General features: G+C 33.6%; 1 protein-coding gene and 1 pseudogene across 2 annotated transcripts; one reads left to right on the top strand and one right to left on the bottom strand.

Annotated features, from left to right (window-relative positions):
• Window positions 1-2,500: 2,500 nt before the first annotated feature.
• Window positions 2,501-6,860, bottom strand: LOC149407190 (putative enoyl-CoA hydratase 1, peroxisomal pseudogene; annotated as a pseudogene).
• Window positions 6,861-13,322: 6,462 nt separating this feature from the next.
• Window positions 13,323-18,297, top strand: LOC149407189 (uncharacterized). Of its 2 annotated transcripts, XM_089627659.1 has the most exons (6): window positions 13,323-13,383; window positions 13,473-13,619; window positions 13,893-13,969; window positions 15,103-15,218; window positions 15,478-15,616; window positions 17,840-18,297. In XM_089627659.1, exons 2-6 carry the CDS (start codon window positions 13,493-13,495, stop codon window positions 18,059-18,061), a joined length of 681 nt encoding a protein of 226 aa, XP_089483785.1. In that variant the 5' UTR covers window positions 13,323-13,383; window positions 13,473-13,492; the 3' UTR covers window positions 18,062-18,297. The 2 variants fall into 2 exon arrangements, with proteins under 2 accessions (XP_089483785.1, XP_089483780.1); XM_089627654.1 differs by lacking the exon at window positions 13,323-13,383 and having other exon boundaries at window positions 13,406-13,619.
• Window positions 18,298-19,220: the final 923 nt, after the last annotated feature.

Here is a 19,220-nt window from a genome sequence, read left to right as displayed (position 1 = left end):
ACTTCACGAGCAACATCATAGCCAGGACTATATCAATCACCAACCAGTTTAAGCATTACCACTAAACTAAATATTTCATATCATGTTACCACTTCATAAAATCCAAGCAAAAGATTTGATCAAGCTTCCATCGATCACATACATCAAACATTTCTTCAAAACAACGGTATTCGACGTTGGAATTACATTGTGGGACTTGTCTAATATTTTGTCGAGTTGGAATGTGCTACATCAAGTACTGCTGACGAGGCAATAATGCACGGTGAAGTGGTTGGGCTTTTGTGGGAGCCTCGTATTGTTGTATGGACAGCTATGTCTCTCAACTCGAAGAGTTTGAGATTCGACCCTACATATAAGAAGCAAGATTGCCTCGACTAGTAGTAATTTTGATAATTTGGACTAAGATAATAACTTTGTTTTTAGACACATTTACTGGTAACTGTAGACATGTAAGTATACAGTTGTCATAAGCTGTAGACTTACAAGTCTACAAATAACAATAATTGTAAGATATATAAGTCTATAGTTACTAGTAAAAGTGTAAAAAAAAAAACAGTTATTATTTTTGTCCAAAGTATCAAAGTTATTACTAGTTGAGGCCATTTTCCATATTAGAACGACTTAGCACTCTGATATGCATGTTTGGGACACATTTTAAGATCGTAAAGATATGTGTTTCGCTGCAAGCAGTGTTGTTACTTCAAGTATTAGAGCGTATGCGTTACAAGCTAGGACGCCAAAGTATAAGTGTCCCCCTTCGTCCAACATACTCCTACCTGAGAGAGGCATATGAAACCAGCCAAAAAGACTGACTGCGAATTTGGATTTGCAAGGATTTATAACGTGCCATACAATGTATAGTTTCCTAGGAGAGCACAATTGCAACATACCCCTTGATGAAACAAGGCGTACCTTTGCCATTGACTTTATTTTTTGTTTTAAAAATACCTCATTAAACAATAGCGTCAGTTAATATTTCAAACTCAAATGAAACCCATTTTCATCTTCTTGGTTCACGCTCTCTCATCTCTCCTCCGACTCTTTCTCTCTCTAAAACCCTCACCCACTTCGCCGAAATCGCGGAAATCCTCATCCACGTCGTCGAAATCTCCAGGTTCGTTGCTAATCTCTCCTAAATATCTCAGGTTCGTTGCTAATCTTCATTATTCTTTCAAATCTCTACGAATCACCTTTTTTCAAACGCTAAATTGCAGAAAATGACGGCCAAAAAATGCGCGCCGGTTCGGAAGAATTCGAGGACGACGAAGAAAGGTCCGACGCCGCTGAAGAAAAGTCTCTCCAGCGAAAAAGTCTCCCGCCAAGAAGCCAACAACGTCTCGTCGAGTGAAGAAACCAAAACTAGTCACTGAATTTCCGGCGTCAAATTAAGATGAGACATCGCCATTTGAGCTCCGAAAACGAAAAGCAACTGTAAATGAGGTACACTTCTTCACTTTGAGCATTTTGGGTAACTTTTTGATGGCATGCAAAGCTGAATTTGAGTTATTATTTATGTGATTGTAGAATTCTTTGATTTGCATTTTCTGTGTGTTGAAGATTTCATAAGTTATAATTTATGTAATTGTAGACATTTATAGCTATAGTCACTAGAATTGTAGATGTTTATGTCTAGTGACTATAGCTATAAATGTCTACAATTACATGTTTGTGTAGATATAGTTCTGGTGATATGAAGACTGTTTGTGTAGAGTTTCATGTTTTTTTATTGACATATGCAGGGATTTGTAAGATTTGTCCCCGAAGAAGAGATTGTGGACCACAACTTCATCTTCTTCGGCGCATTGGATAAGTTTGAGGAGACCATGTGGCGGTGAAACTTGCGACCGGCTACGAATCTGACGACGAGTTTCCGACATCTTTGGGCTGGGATTTTTATGTTTACATGAACTCAAATCTCAAACTATGAAGTTACTTTTAAAACTATGTTTTATATTTTTGTATGGTTTTGTATGACAATTTGAAGTTTGAATGCCTAAACATTGCTATATATTTTTGTATGCTTTTGTTTTGTTTTATTATGACTGTATGGCTTCGGTATGCTTTTGTTTTGTTATGGCTGTGTCTACAGATGTGTACAGTGATGTCTACAATTGTGATGATTGTAGACATATATATCTACAATTTGAACTGATTGTAGACATCAAATGTCTACAATCACCACAATTGTAGACATAAATGTCTACAATCAGTTTAATTGTAGACAATGATGTCTACAATTTGAACAACTTCTATCATGTAATGCATTCAAGACGTAAAAAAGACATACAACTATAATAATTCAATTCTATCATTAACCCTGTCTCACTGAAATATAACATTGTAAATTCATCACCACCATAACACTGCAAAAGTATCAGTTCAAACCAAAAATTGTCATTGCATTGCATTGAAATCATCTTCATTACATCATTACAAAACCCTTAAAACAGATACCTTAAAATCTGATTCGAGCAGCTATTATCTGACTAACCAAACATATTCAGAGCATGTAAAAAACTACAACAATGACAATGACAACGAACAGAGCCATCTTCAGCTTGAAAATTTGACTTCGAAGTCCCACATTCTCGGATTCGAACAGGAGTGCCACAGTAGCAAAGCTCTCCCATGACTGCAAGATCGCGACTTGAAGTTAAGCAGACGAGAGAAATAAGAAGCAATTTGGTCCTTTTCTTATTTAGGGATTTCAAATTGTTTTTCTCATTGAGTCCAGAGAAAGAGTTTGATTATTTATGCCGCCAATTCCCCTTGATATGTATAATTGTAATAAAAACTGTAATAAACGGTAGACTTATAAGTCTACAGTTAACAACAATTGTAGATATCGACGTCTACAGTTGTAGTAACTGTAGACCTATAATATCTACAATTGTTACAACTGACATTCCTGCATAGCTAAAACGCATATCTGATTGTTATTATCATGTATGAAAAAAATTAAATGTCTACAATGAGACTATTTGTATGTATATCTACAATTACACCAATTGTAGATATACATGTCTACAATTCTTGTAACTGTAGACATATAGGTCTACAACTTCAGTTGTAATAGACGTATTAGTCTACAACAGCTGAAGGTGTACACCGATATGTCCACATTTACAAGAATTGTAGACATGTATATCTACAATTACAATAACGACGTATAACGGGGACAGTCTACAATTTCAGAGACTGTATATGTATGTCTACAATTCAAGAACGCGAAAAAAACTCAAACGTCCAAAAACACGAAGAACAACACACAAACAAACCCAGCAACAAACAACACAGAGACGGCGGGTAATGGCACCAACAAACCCAGAACGACAAAGACCTAAAACCCAGACAACAAGCACACGAAAACAAAGATGACCGACGAAAAAAAGCTTTCTTTTAAGATGCACGAGGATGACGTTGAACAAACATGTTCTCCGAAACCCAGAAACTCAGAAACCCGACGAGGATGAACGAAAACCCAGAAACAAAAAGAGAGGAGAGAAGACGACGACGGCGATGAACGAAAGAAGCTTACTTTTAGACGATGACGAGGTGGCCGAGAGCTGAGCTTCACTTCAAAGACACACACAACTCATGGAGGAAGTTCAAACGTCCTTCACACGCAGAGAAAAAAGAGATGAGAGAGAGAGAGCTGTGATGACACAATAAACAAGACGTACTTGAATTCTTATTGAGCAAGTTTTGGTTTAGGGGTTGAATGAACAAAATTAAATTTTAAAGGGAAAACCGGGTATCAAATTATTATCTCTCCTCAAAACACTACTAAAAGTGTCCAAAATTAGGCTACTCTATATTTTGGTCCAAACTACTGAAATGAGTAGTAGAATCGGCCATTTCCCTGCAAGTGTGAGAGTTAGGCAATATATCTAACAAAAAGTAGATTTGAATCAATAATGGTAATGCATCTTGGAAAATAATTTGGAATATCTCCTAAGTGTTATATTAAATAATATAATTTCATATATTAATCTTTGAATAAAATGATATCCGATATATTATTTATTAAAAAAATTGGCTACGTAAGCCACCTAAACTATAGGAATTGTAAATTATCCAACCTTTGGTAAATACTTTGTAAATAACCAATTTGCATACGTAGCAGCCTATTAACTACCTTTTTTTACATGTTTGGCTGGATTAAATAAGTCTTTTATTAATTTGTTAATAAGTTAACTTGACTATTTACAAGAAATTAACGAAAATGGGGCTATATCACAATTCACTATAACCATGTGGCTATATAACTTAATAACCCTTATTTATTTCTTATATAATAACCCCAAATCATTCGGGCTTAGTTGAACGAAATCCAAAACCCATGTGCACTCTTATTACACGCCTACCATAAGGCCCTCATGGACTTTGTGGGCCGATGTAAGTGCTCTTCATAACTCCATTCAAATTCAAGTGATATTTTTCAAGTTACTTAATCATGAATAACTTTGCTGTAAAAGGTTGTAATCGAATATAAATTTTATTAGAGCAGCCGACTCGTAGAATATGGACCTAATAACTCAAAGATGAGACGAACACTAATTAAAGCGAATACGAAGTTTCCTCTTTTTCTTTTGTTTCATCAAATCTTTGTGGTATTCCACTAAATTTCTCAAGACCGCACTCTTCAAATTATCAAAATTATATTTACTCAATCGTAGAATTATATTTCCCTATAGATTTTTCTCCAATTTTCCGAACTATTCATCATTGAGACACGAATGTGATTTCTTGTCTAGCTTCTAAAGCGTACGCAAATCACTAACTAATTTAGTTGCTCCACCCAAGGCTTAGAAGTTTCATATTTCAGATATAAACGTGTAATAAAATCAAAGTTAATGCGGACAGTTAAAGATGTGTTACATGTTGTTGTTCATTAATAAATGCAACAACCAATCTTTTCCATTAAAGATTGTCTTTAGTTTTATATAATAGCAATCATTATATACTTAAAAATATTTAAGAGTGAATTTGCGATAAGGAAGTCGAGAGAAATCGCATAATAACCTATTAAAATGTTATTATTAATTTTTAGTTAATTTTATGGAAAAAATGTTAAATCATGTTTAATCCGAGCATGTCACTTAGATTTTCATCAGATTTAACTGACTTGATTTGACGGTGCAACTGAAACTTAACATTAAGTATTTTTACCGGGGAAAAAAAAGAATAGATATTTAAATGTATGTTTTCGAAAATATTAGTTATTTATTCTGCCATTTTCTCTATAGTATATTCGAAAAAGCCAAGGACGTCTTGGTGGTTGGGTGGCTTGGTGGCCTCGTGGCCGGGTGGCCGGACAGTCGGACGGGCTTCGTGGCCTCGTGGCCGGGTGACCGAGTGGTCGGAAGACCGAACGGCCGAGCGGCCTGGTGGTCGAGTGGCCAGATGACGCCGGGTGGCCGGACGACCGAGCGGTCTGGTGGCCAAGTGGCCAGACGGACGAGCAGCTTGGAAGTTTGGTGGATGAATGTCCTTTAGTATCCTGGCCCAAAATCTTTTTTTAATGATCCATCTTGTTTCTTAGGAGGCCAGGGACGGACAGATAACAATTCCTATTATATATTATTTTTTTTATTAATTAAGCAAGATTTTCTCCTCCAATTTTGGAGATGATTCAATGTATTCATTCTATAAATAAGTAAGAATAAATCTCTTTTTTACCCCCTGAACTCGTACCTCGGTTACATTTCGCCCCCTCTACTCGAAAATGTTGCATTGAGAATCTCTTAACTAATGGCGTTATTACACGTTGCCACTTCTATCTAATTTTGGACGTTAAATGTCACGTTTTTTGTCACGTGAGATTTAAAATATGTGCAATTATCAATATACCCTCGTTTTAATATTTTTATAATAATAAATTAAAAAAAAACTCTTCTTTCTCTTCTCTTCTTCTCGTTTTCCTTCTCCGAGGCATGTCCCCTCCATTTCTTCTTCTTTTTCTTCTCTCCTGAACCAACCCTCCCACCGAAGCATTGGTGGCCTTATTGCTCGCCTCTCCAGAGCTTCCCATCTGAAAACACAAAGAAAGCCCCAAATCGCAACACCAATAGCAATCTGAGCTCTGCTCTTATTCACCGACATCTCGTTATAGTACTCGTGAGCTCTCTCCTTTTCGAGTGCAAGAGCGTGAACGAGGTCGAGCTTGAGACCGTCGTTAATGACAGCCTTATATCTCAACACCAAGTCATGACTGTTTCTGATTATGGCCTCTGCAACTTCTCGGGACTTATTCAAAAGTTGGTCTGCTTCGACAAGATGGTTCACGAACCCTAATTTCTCCCCCAATTCTGCACTCAGAGGCGTCGCTGTCAACGATATTTCTCGCGCTTTGTTGGCTCTGATTGTACGCGATAACTTCTGAGATTGACCCCACGACGGAAATATCCTAAATCTGGCGTGAGTGTCGACGAACTTGGCTCCTTTGGCCGCGACGACGATGTCACAGACGAGAGCGGTCTCGAACCCCGCCGTGACGGCAAAGCCTCCGATCGGTTTCTGACACCACTCCATCTGTGCCACCGGATCAACCTCGAGATCCTTCACGTCTCCCTTGAAAACTTCCTCCGCCGCCGTGAGATAAACGCCGGAGCAGAAGGCGCGGCTAGAGCTGGAGAGAATCATCACGAGGACCGAATCGTCGCGGTCCAAAGCCTTGAAGTCCCGAGCGAGGTCTTTCATCATCGCTCTGGTCAGTGAGTTGAGCGACTTAGGGCGGTTGATTGTGACGAAGGCGATCCCGTTGGGTTCGATCTTCACGAGGATCAGATTTTCGTCCGCCATTGTTAGGGTTTCGAAGCTCCAAAAGCCCCAAATTTGAAATAAGAAAACCCTAATTTTCGAAGAAAAACAGGGATTTCCATGGGTTTTTACCTAGCTGAATCACCGAAGATATAAGGCGAAAATCACTTCCCTCCGTCCATGGATTCACGATGAAGCTTTGATGAACAATCAAAATTGAACTGTCATGCCCCGGAGAAGAAACATAGGAAAAAGGAAAAAAAATACGCAGAAGAGAATGAAGAAAGAACCACGACCGAAGAATAAAAAAGAAAGAAAGAAGAAGAAGATGAGCGAGAGGGAATGAAGAAGAGAGCGACAGAGAGAGTGAGCAGGAGAGATAGCGTGGGTGAGGGCTGAGCGAAATCAAGAAGAAGAAAGAGAGAACTCGCGAGAAAAGGAGGGAGGCCAAGAATTCACGCCGGAGAAGAAGAGAAAAGCTGAAAATCGCGTGAAGTGAATGGGTTTGCTTCCTTCTCCGACCCCTCTTCTTCTTCGTCCTCAATTTTTTTCCCTATGTTTCTTCTCCGGGGTGTGACACGAACTGATATAATAACAATTTGATAAACAATTTTAAATATTAAAAGTATTTAGAATAACCAAAAATACTATTATAACCTTTAAAATCATGCCACGTCATCAAAACGTGATAACTTAACGTCCAAATACTAACGGAAGTGGGGCCTTGTAACATGTATCTAAGTTTTGAGTTGAGTTTTGCAACATTTTCAAGTCCAAGGGACGAAATGTAACGAAGGTACGAGTCCAGGGGGGTAAAAATGAGATTTATTCTTTTTTTTTAATTATAAATTAATTTTATATTATAATTAGGCATTAATAATATTATTAAAATGATTCCATATTCATTTATTTAAATTATTCAAGCAAGAATAATATTCTTTATTATAGAAAAATGCTTCATTAATTTTTTTTAATATCAAAACATTTTTAATAATATCATTATTGCTTGAGTATAATATTAAAGTTCTTTTAATTAACTTTTTTTTTTGTTATACGAATGATATAATCAATGTTTAATTACTTTTAAGAATAAAAAAAAAACTAAATTTTGTTTAATCTAAGAGTACCACGTGGATTTCCGTCAAATTTAACTGACTTTATTAAACAGTGCAACTGAAACTTATCATTATGAATTTTTGCCGCGAAAAAAGATAGATATTAAGTATATATTTTTGAAAATATTATATATTTATGCTGCCATAATCTCTACTATCCATCAATTCAATGTCTCTCTCATTCATCAAGAAAAAAAGTTCCAAGCTTCTGAAATCCGCCCACTTATTATTGTAGTAGGAAAGTCAATGTCTTGTTGGTCTGAATGGCAAGTGCATCCAATCTTGTAAAATACATTTATTACTATTGTTATTTCACCTTTCACACGCATGTATACACCGTTTATAATCCACGGTATACCAACTATATACGTCTATACGAATCAATTCCTATCGAGAAAATTGTACATAGCATCAATATATGACAAAAATAAATAAATTATTATAAATTAAATTCCATTGATTTTAACTTTATCAAACTCAATATTCAAGTGATATATAAAGATCTAAGAAGCATAGACTAGTAAAAAGGCAACTCAACGTTCAGGATGGACATGATAGGCCTAATTCTTTGAAGAAAATAGGCTTCTAAAAACAAAACATTAATTTCTCAATCATATGGAGGTCGAAAATAGAGCAAACATTACTAGTATTATGTCACCAATGACTTTTTCCCTAATACGAATAAAATACTTTTTTTTAAAACAAAAATAATAGACTTTATAAGGTTAGATAATCTCTAACGTAAAGCTGGGAAAATTATGGCTTGGAAAAATGGGGAAAATATCTGACATATCTGATCTGAAAGCAGCAATATTTATCTTAAATTATTAAATAATACGTCCAAAACTTAGGAGTGAGCTCATTTGCATTTAAATTCCTTCTACGCATATTGAAAAGGTTGTAACTTATAGTCATATGTAGGACCATCATGATAAATGTATTATAGAAATAATATGTACAAGAGATTCCGTTTGACTAAGCTAACAGCTGGCGCTTTGTGTTTAGGTATAAAATAAATAAATGAAGCCTATATATATATATATGTTTATATACATATCAGTCGAACGTCACATATTATTCTTATCTAGCAAAAACAATAATGGTAAAGAAGACTAGCTAGGATTACGAATTCTCTTTGTCTCGTTTACGCACTCAATGCAAAAACTGGAATGCATATCTATGCTATATAATTAAATGATTGACTAAACAAATTCAAAATCATTCTTTATTTCGCTTCCGCCAGAACTTATAAAAAGAAAAAGTCGTCCAAAAAAGAAAACGACCTATGTACAAAGTTACAAACGTTATTCAACAAAGAAGTACAAATCGATGGATATAAACCGACGGGGAATTTGAAGCCCTTCTCGTTAATTATTATTATTTAAACACTGTTTTTTTTTTTTTGAAAGGGGATATTTAAGAACATTGTTGTCACTGATTTTGACGTGCATGCATGGGAATGGAAACCAGCCAATGTACATATAAGAGACCAAAACCCGCAGTTAAGGGACCCACAGATGGCTCGAGAAAAACTTGACCATGTTACTTACCGCGCACGTGGATCCGCTGTAACATTAAATTTTTACATATTTTATTTTTTCTTTGTATCCCGCCAACTTTCTAATGTATAATATTTAACTAATCAAATCAATCCAGTGGGGCTAGCTAGGTTTTGTTTAATCTATTTTTCTTCGGCATTGAATTTTTCGAGGGTGAGATTTTCTTATCATATTTTATTGAATTATTGTGGATGAGTAGAGCACGGCAGGTGCGCGCATTGTATTACACGAGAGAGAGAGAGAGAGAGAGAGAGAGGTCCAAAAGTAGGCACCGTCTTTTTTTGACATGATGCTGATGATTTTGAAGAAGGAAAGAAGAGGCGATGGGTTTAGGTTTCTTTAAATCCTTACCTTGACTTACTTGCCATTTTAGTGGCTCATTATCGTCATCTTCTTAGCCAACATGTTGAACAAAACGAGAGATACACAGACACACACACACACACACATATATTATATATATATATATATATATATATATATATATATATATATATCCTAGTTATTTGAGCACATGTTTTTGACTTTTACACGCTTGCGTTGCATGTGCTATAATACCCCATGTGTCACGTTATTAGCAAAAACAATATTTCAATACATGTCACGTAATACCAATCAGTGTGCCGTAAAAATCATTTAATTTGGAGTGTTAACTATAGGTAGCTGTAAGCTACAGTTATTGATTTATTCTTCACAAAGTGTCTTCTGTTCATTTTCAATAATAATTTTTCCTTTCCAAAAAAAGAATATGTATATATATATATATATATATATATATATATATATATTTGTAATAAGGAGAAAAAAAAAGGTTAAACGAATTAGAGTTTCTATTTATAAAATAGAAACTTATTTACATGGGAGTTATAATGAATTTAAAAATGGAAAACTACAAATTAATTAGTCAAATGGAAAAACCAGCTGATTAATCAGTTTTGATCAATATTCTCTTGATATAGTTGCATCACTATTTGGACTTTTTAAGCGTATTTCCATATAGACCTTGTACAAAATATTTTTTTTTTTCTTTTTACTCATTATTTATTTTATCTAGTTGTATTATATGCGAGTAATTATGAATTTTCAAATGAAAAACTATAAACTAGTGACATTCGAAAATCAGCTGATTAAAAGCTTTGATCAATATTCTCTTGATGATTGCATCATTATCTGGACTTTCTAAGCTTCTTTCCATCTTGACTTGGTACCAAATAGAATTGTTTCCTTTATACTACTTTTTCTTTCTTTCTCAATGACATTATTACCAAAAGAGTATAACGTATGGCCGCAAAAAAGAGTTTTTTTTTCGACTTTTAATAATTAAACTTGACCATCAAACACTAGGGTAGAATGAGTATTCAAGATGGATATTTAGTATTTTGTTTTATTAAAGAGAACCCAGAATCTCATACTCGTTTGGTGGAAATACTCACCATTAAACTAGTAACTCCATAGTTAGTACATTAATTATATTAGAAAATATTGTCGGTTGTTTTCGAAAATATTAAATTTTTTGTGACTTCCAGGAAATTTCACGTCAAAGCGTAAATGAGGCCTATAAAGAAGCTTGATTCAGGCCCACAAAAGCTAAAAAGTGCACTCGAGATGAGCTCACGAAGAAAGGCGAGAAAAAATGAAAAAAAAGCAAAAAAAAAAAAAAAAACCTTGGCACGCCGCACGCACGTGTGCTCCTGAAAATTCCCTTGCGCATGCTTCAAAAAAAGGTGTGCACGCCAATCGACTGGCGCGCCACGCCAATCAAGTGGCACGCGCGCACTTGCGCATATCAACTGGCGCGCCGCGCCTCACGACTGGGGCGGCGCGCGCGGCTCTTGCACCCGCGCAAGCCAACTCATGCATGCGCTCCTTGCACCATGAAATTTAGGGCTTCTCCAGCCCTCATTGTCCTATAAATATACCCGTCACCTAGAGGCAAAAAGTACATAATTCTCTCTCAACAAAATCACTCGATTCCAGAGTCGTGAAACACTGTCGAGCACTCTCTGCACTTGAATTTACTCTGATCGAGCTCGATTCTCTCAATATTATTAAAGAATAACGGGGCTCTCACCTCACTAAAAAGAATCAAACTAATGTTGAGCGTCGGAGTGCACGCCAAAATTACCGTCTCTGCGTTCTTTTAGCTTTCTTTTTTTTTTCTTTTTCATCTTACTCTCAGGTCTTCGCGACGAAGGAATAATATTTTTGAACTAAAGAAAGGGAACTCGAGACTTTCGAGTTTTTACAAACTCGATTATGGCGCACTCATTTGGTCTGGCTTTGGGTCGAATCGCTCGAAATCATCGATGTTGCCAATTTTCAGCAACATACCCAAAATAATTAATAATTAATCAAGAATAATTAATCCTATAGAACATTAATGATTTCATGCGTTTTCTATCGTTCAAAAGGGTAATGATTTCCAGTTGATTATTCCAATGGATTTGTCCAAAATGAGGTTAAAGAGAAGAAGACAATTATAATATATGTTCATTCGAGACTAAAGATTTTGGTAGTTGGAATATTGGTTTATGAATTTCCTCGAAACCAAAGATAATCAAAATGCACATTTTTTGTGTGTGGGATAAGATTAATTCCTAATGGCTAAATTTTGCGGCTGACAGATAGGAATTTCGAAAGTTTGGTGTGTTCCTTAAAAAGTCTAGTAGTTTTATCAATCAAAGAAATTTGTGTTGTGTAATATGGTACGGAAAAAAAACCATTCTTTTTTATACATAAAAAAAATGTAGACAAATGTCGGCACACACACACACACACACACACACATATATATATATATATGGAATGTCGTTATAACGCATGCCCATATTTTCGCCATCTAAAACCTCACCTTTCACCTTTTACCTCATATGTTCACCTTTTACTCCCTCGTGTTTACCTTTTAATCTGGGTTAGGAAAATTTTCCTTAAGTAGTCTTGAATATACTAATAATTTTTTTAGATTAATAGGCTAATACAATTTCAAGGGATAATTAGTCGGCACATTTTCCTAACCCAGAGAACGCTACTTCCCCCTTGTGTCCTTCGGTGTGTGCGTGTATATATATATATATATATATATATATATATATGTGTGTGTGTGTGTGTGTGTGTGTGTGTGTGTGTGTGTTTGTATATATGTATGTATGTATGTGTGTGTATGTATAATTTAGGTAGAATTTCAAATAAAACAGAAGTATATAATCCTCGGTCTTCTAAAATTAGGCCTAAACTCTTTTAAAACAAGAAGAATGTGTATGGTCAATTCCAACATCATTTTATAACATTACACCCAAGTTGAATTAAAGAAATAATAATGAATTGATGTACACACGAGCTTAAGATTATTTAACTATACCAGAGTTTTCCCAATCATATATATCCTTATAAAAAAAAGAGCTTATTTTAATAAGTTATATTATATATGAATAGCATGTCAAAACCAATAATAATTACAATTAAATAAGTAACTAAGGTATTAAATTTATAAATTTGCTAAATAATCAATTGTTTTTAATTTTAAGTACACATTTTAATAATATTATATTGTTAATTATTAGGGTTCTCTAAATATATAACCACGAAAACTCAAATTTTGCAATCAATTTTTGTTAAATTTTAAGTCATCGTGTGATATTGTTTGGACGTTTTTAGCATTTCATTTATGCTTTTAAAGGCTGATGATTATTTATAATTATTAACAAATATTTACAACTATTACGTGACTATTTACTTAAAATTTAATAAAAGTTGATTATATTGTAAAATTTGAGTTTTCGTGGTTATATATTTAGTGAACCCTAATAATTAACAATATAATATTGCATGATAGTTACGCATACGTGCAAATTAAGAGGCTCTTAATTTATATCGTCAAAAAGTTGTTAAGCATATGTTTAAAGTAAGAGGCTCTTAATGTATACCGTCAAAAAGTCTACGGTCATATGGTTGGTCAGCATTAGCATTCATATTGAAACTCTTATGTTGTATATCATCAGTTTATATATCTATATAGTATATCCTCTCTCCATCACAGGGCTTATCAACATCAACACCATGGAAACTACTCATCAGAGAATCGGAGTGAGGAAGTACGTGAAATCAGAAATTCCACGCCTGAGATGGACACCGGAGCTTCATGAACACTTCGTCAGAACTGTTAAAAGTCTCGGTGGAAAAGATAGTAAGAAGAGTAGTATTCAGGATTCTGATTCCGTGCATGAAAAAAAAATATTCAAACCTAAAATTATTACTCGTATACTAAAGACACCGTGTAATTGTCTTTTTAGGAACCGAGATTTCATCATTATGAAAGATTTGTGCAATTTAGCATCTAATTAGGCTTTGATTTTGCAATTCAATAAGACAAGAAATTCATAAGAAGACTTCAATCATATATATGTGCTATTTTGATCATCCCTGATTATGGCTACTGATTACATGTGCTATTTTGTAGAAGCAACACCTAAGCGTATTTTGCAGACAATGGGTGTGAAGGGCCTTAAGATTTCTCATGTCAAGAGCCATTTGCAGGTACGATTCCTCAGATCCATTCATTTTATATATTTTTTAAGGTTAATTTTTGTCACAGATTCCAACTCTCAAATCAGTATGGGTAAAAGTACTCACCACTTGAGTTAACTTTTTTGCGATCCATTGATCTTATATAAGAGTACAATACATATGATTTTTATGCACAATAATAGATGGGTATTTATAAAGGAATGATAAATAAGACAATGATTTATATTGGTTTGTTCAGACTCTCTCTCTCTCTCTCTCTCTCTCATATTTTATGTTCATCCGAAGACTGAAACAGAATATTTGTTAGGTTAGCCTAGTGGCAAGCGCATATCGATATCTGCCCCCAATATTGATATAAAAAAGGTCTAAAAATAAATACTTGCTACATGAATATCATTTGATGTTTTTCCAGTTAAATTCACCATCTCCGGTAACGGAAAATATTATCAATCTAACAAAACTACTGTAGCAACATATATAATATAAACCTTCTAATATATATATATACTATTCTTAGCTTTTATAAAATAATCAAACTGTTTTGGGAAGACGATCTTTCATTTAAAAATTAAATATACTTAGCTATCATATGTAAATAAATAAGTGAAGGCGTTTTATTATACTTTGGAATAAATTTAGTTTTGAAATGTGACGAAAGGTATAGATTTAGTGTTTATATTAGCAGAACCAAATTAAATAATTCATATATGTGGAAGCAATTTGGTATAGCCGCTAAGCCTGATTGGTATATTCCTTTTTGTGGAAAAAATTATAATTCTTTGTTCATCTTTTTTCGTCACATTTAGGCAGAAAGCAAAAGTTTCAATATGTTTAGATCATGGTCTTATCCCTAATTGTAGCCTTTAGCTATAATATACATCTATTATTTCCTAATGGCAATCCTAAGCTACTATACGTACATAGACCTAGTAGAGTTTGGTTAAGAAATGTTCTTCTGTTTTATTAATTAATATTATAGATCAGAAAAAAGTCTATAACATCTCAAATTTCTACTTAATATATTCCTGACGACCACAGTAACAAACTTTCTTATAAATTAAGTTTTTGAATGTGATAGTATTATGCATATACTATATGTAACATGTTTCTTTGTTTCACTCCAATCCATTCAATGGTTATAGATGTATAGAAGCATGAAGGGTCATGAACGAATCAATGTGTTTGTTCGGATGAGGAACTTGTCAAACAAGCATTTACATGAAATACATAATGATCATAACGCATCAGGCTTCTCCAGGTAAATATACATACATATGCTCTCATATATCTCTCTAATGTGTAACGTTTTTTCACAAACTCCTCAGCTTTGAGAGCTTATCCATGATTTTCTTAACGAGTTCTTATTATTAGTTCTTATATTGCCTATTTTAGTATTATGCATGTTATGTTACTATGGCGCTCAATAATGTCTGCTAGCTTAATATATAGTGTCCAAACACTAATTATTGAGCATTGCATGAAAATGTACGTACTAATTAATCACAGTATATATTCAGATCTTTAGGAAATGAGTCAAGACGTGAATGGAGGGATTTCAATGATGAAATATTTTCTGAAGGCAGAATTAACAACGGATTAGTTTGCCGGCAAACAAAAGAAGAAGAGGTGTCCAGTAAAATTAAGGCTCTTCATCAGGTATATACAATTCACTTCCGCTGCAAGAAAAAACCATAAAAAAAATAACTTATAAGAAAAAACCGACTGTGATATGTAAACAACTTTAGAAGTATATTGAGAGAATCTGCAATATTATCATAAAAATGAATTTTAGTTCAAGATAAATGTCAAGAATCTTTTCATTTTTTTATCAACCAAAATGGAAAATTAAATTGCTTTTACGAAAATGGGGGAAATGTTGCTTGATTATAAAAATTACGAAAAAAAAAAAACACACTTATTGCCTTCAATATTATCAAGTGTGTTTTTCCTTGAAACATTTACGGAAATGAAAGTGAAAATATTTGTAATAAAAGACGGTTGTCAACATTTAAAAACTCGTGGTGTTAGAAGTATGAATCTAGCTTACGACTAAAACCTAGCTAAAGAGCAAAGAAATGATAAACACTTACGTAGGGTACTCATGGCTCAAATACCAATTGTGATATGCGATACATTCTTATACATGGAGACTAGAACTAGGTCCATCTTTTAAGGCAAATATATAAACTTATTCATCAATGACTTTTACTTTTAATATATATTTGTATTTTTTTTAAAGAGCTAATCAGGCTGTTAACATTTTTAGTACAAAAAATATGGCCATGTATCAAATATCAATTGATGAATGATATATCTTTGAAAAGCGAACAAAATACATTGGTGGCCTTAAATAAATGACATCATCCTCATTTTAATTAACTGTAGATAATGGCTGGCCTTATCTTATCTCCCTACTTTTTCATAGAGAACACACGCGTCTATGCATAAAATTAGTACATTTCATAATTTCAAGTTCTGAAGAGGAAATAGATAATAATTAATTATTTGTCTCTTTTGTAAGCTCTGTTCTGAGAGAGAGAGAGAGAGAGAGAACATTCTCGTATGTTAGTTTAGAGTTTATGATATTGTACGTTTTGCTAGTTCAGTTTAAAAAACACTCTTGTCTTATCTTACAACAAGATAGTACCGTTCCATCATTCAAAAAAAAAAAAAAAAAAAAAATAGTAGTCGTTCCTTGCATTTTTTTTTTAATTTAGATAATTCACACCAAGTATGACAAAACGAAATATGATCATTACAGAATAGTCCACGTTTTGTTTTATTAGGCTATTTTTTTTTTACTGTGAGTTTAATGATGGCCATGATTGGAATTTGGTAAATATATAAAATAAATTAGGGTATAAGTTGAAATAGTATTTCATAGTAGTGCGGCTTTAATTATACTCATCGTTATATTCTAAAATTATGCCTCGCCTCCATCCTCTACACTTCTATAAAAGCCTCACTGTCCCTTTTATTTAATCATATATAAATTACATGTAATCACTACAATTGTAATATTATCTCACTTTTATTCATTAATTAGTTATTATTGTCACAATACCATCATTTTTTAGCTCAATTTCAGTGTATTTACTTATATAACATCATTAATTATAGGTTATATATAAGTAAATCCATAAAAATATAGTTTCAAAAATCGAAATATATAGGGTGTTTTTATACTAGTTCTCATCTCTTTTCACTATGAAATTTCTAATATATTTTCTAAAGATGGTGCTTTGCGTTCACTAATTTTGAGCCTAATTCCAAAAATTAGAATAGATACTTGTTTAAGCTTGTTATGAATCTCATATACAAAATAGAAAAAGAAACTAATAGATGTTTGTATAGATCATGAGTGATTCATCTCATTTTAAATTGATTAACTTTATGATATTTTGCATGATATCATAGCCCATAAAAGCTCATATGAATAACCGATCCAATCATTTAGATTCGGCTCAAGATTTTTGTGCCGAATCCCAAAAATTAGAAGTTTAAGCTTGTTATGAATCTCATATATAAAATAGAAAAAGAAACTAATAGATGTTTGTATAGATCATGAGTGATTCATCTTATTTTAAATTGGTTAACTTTATGATACTTTGCATGATATCATAGCCCATAAAAGTTCATATGATTAACCGATTCAATCATTTAGATTCGACTCAAGATAAATGAATATAAAGAACCGCGATCTTAAAATAATATGTTAGAAATGTTACATTAAAAAAAGAATAATTTTTATTAACTTTAGAATAATTTTTTAAAACAAATTATTGTCCTGGGTCAGATACATGTACGTGCAGCTTCATTGGTTATAAAACTATTGCTACAAAAAGTGTAATTATTTTTATCACTGTTAAATCTTTGCAGGGTACACATACATCATTACCACAAAATAGCAGAAAGGTAAACAATTACTTTGGGATAAATGACTTCTGTGAACTCTCACTGTTTACCTCTCCAACGATGCAAAGTGTAGCAGAAGAAATCGACATGGAAATTTGGCCATCACTTGATAGTCGTAATATTTCTCAATCGTCTTCAACTTGTGCCCTAAGTGACACCCACGTAAATTTGGACCTAACCATCTAAACAATTTTCTTTCCACTCTTATATTTGATAATCTAGCTAGCCTCTGTTCTTTTCTATTATTATTAGTGTATTATTATTCTACTCCTCTCAAAGGATTGTTTATTAGATATTATTATATTTCGTGTAGAGTTAATATAGACCAGGTATATATATTTGTTTTTTAGATATGTATATTTTGTTAAACGAAAGCCTTGGCATTTGGAAATAAGTACGACTTACAAATTAGCGTGAACTTTGTTAGGAACTAAGAGATTCGAGTGTGAGGGAGTTCAAGAAATGGGAAATCTATTATTCACTTGGGTAATGAAAACGGTATCGGATAGATTTGTTTGTAGAATTCAATATGAGCTAATGATTAGGAATTGCACAAGAAAAATAGCTGTACTGTTTATCGTGCGTTTTTAAGAATGTTCTAACACTTTATAAAAACGACTTAACAGTTTTAGCAAAATATCAAAAGCAAATAAGTTGTAAATAAAAAAATACGAGAGTTGGTAACTCAATTCGGTCAATCGTGCTTACTTTTGGAGGAACGATACTCTCGGTGGAAAGAGAACTTCACTGGACAGTATAATGACAACCATTGATGATCACCTTCCAAGTTTCCTAAACTTCAGACTACCTTAGAGATTTCTAACAAACACACTCCTTCTGTTTGAGCTCTCTTAACTTTCCACTCACACTCTCTGAGTGTTTCAACAACGTTAATAACAATACGTGTTTTACAATATTCTGAATAAACAAAAAAAAACTCTGTGACAAAACTCTAACAATGGCTGTCAACTACAAAGTATAAACCACACCTAGGACCTATATTTCGGCAATGAAGAGAGCAACGAAAATACCTAGAATTATTTTTCTACCAAAGAGGAAAAGCATCCATTATATTTGACACATTCCAGCGTAGTGTCATTGGCTAGGATTTTCCAATGCACATGGTGAACGCTCATTGGACGATCAGCAAAAGCGTGGAATCATATCAGACAAAAAGACTGTCAACAGAAATCTACGTCATTGTTCAGGCATGTAGAGCAGACGTCTCATGTTGTAGACTGAAGTTTTCAACATCATGTAGAACAACAGTTTTGCCAAAACAAAAAAAAAAAAGCCATCTCAAAGTAACAACAAACTCCCCCTTTAACTATTTGTAGGCAAAACA

Source organism: Urtica dioica, chromosome 1 (assembly GCF_054948205.1).
Source record: "Urtica dioica subsp. dioica isolate 48M chromosome 1, U.dioica_male_clone48M_v1_H2, whole genome shotgun sequence".
Taxonomy (NCBI): domain Eukaryota; kingdom Viridiplantae; phylum Streptophyta; class Magnoliopsida; order Rosales; family Urticaceae; genus Urtica; species Urtica dioica.
The sequence above is the reverse complement of the archived record's forward strand: the minus strand, read 5'-3'. Positions and strand labels throughout refer to the sequence as shown.

Coding starts and splice junctions, on each gene's coding strand:
- LOC149407189 (XM_089627654.1), top strand. CDS start 13,418: ATGTTGTATATCATCAGTTTATATATCTATATAGTATATCCTCTCTCC. Junction 13,620..13,892: donor AAGTCTCGGTGGAAAAGATA/GTAAGAAGAGTA, acceptor GCTATTTTGTAG/AAGCAACACCTAAGCGTATT. Junction 15,219..15,477: donor AACGCATCAGGCTTCTCCAG/GTAAATATACAT, acceptor GTATATATTCAG/ATCTTTAGGAAATGAGTCAA.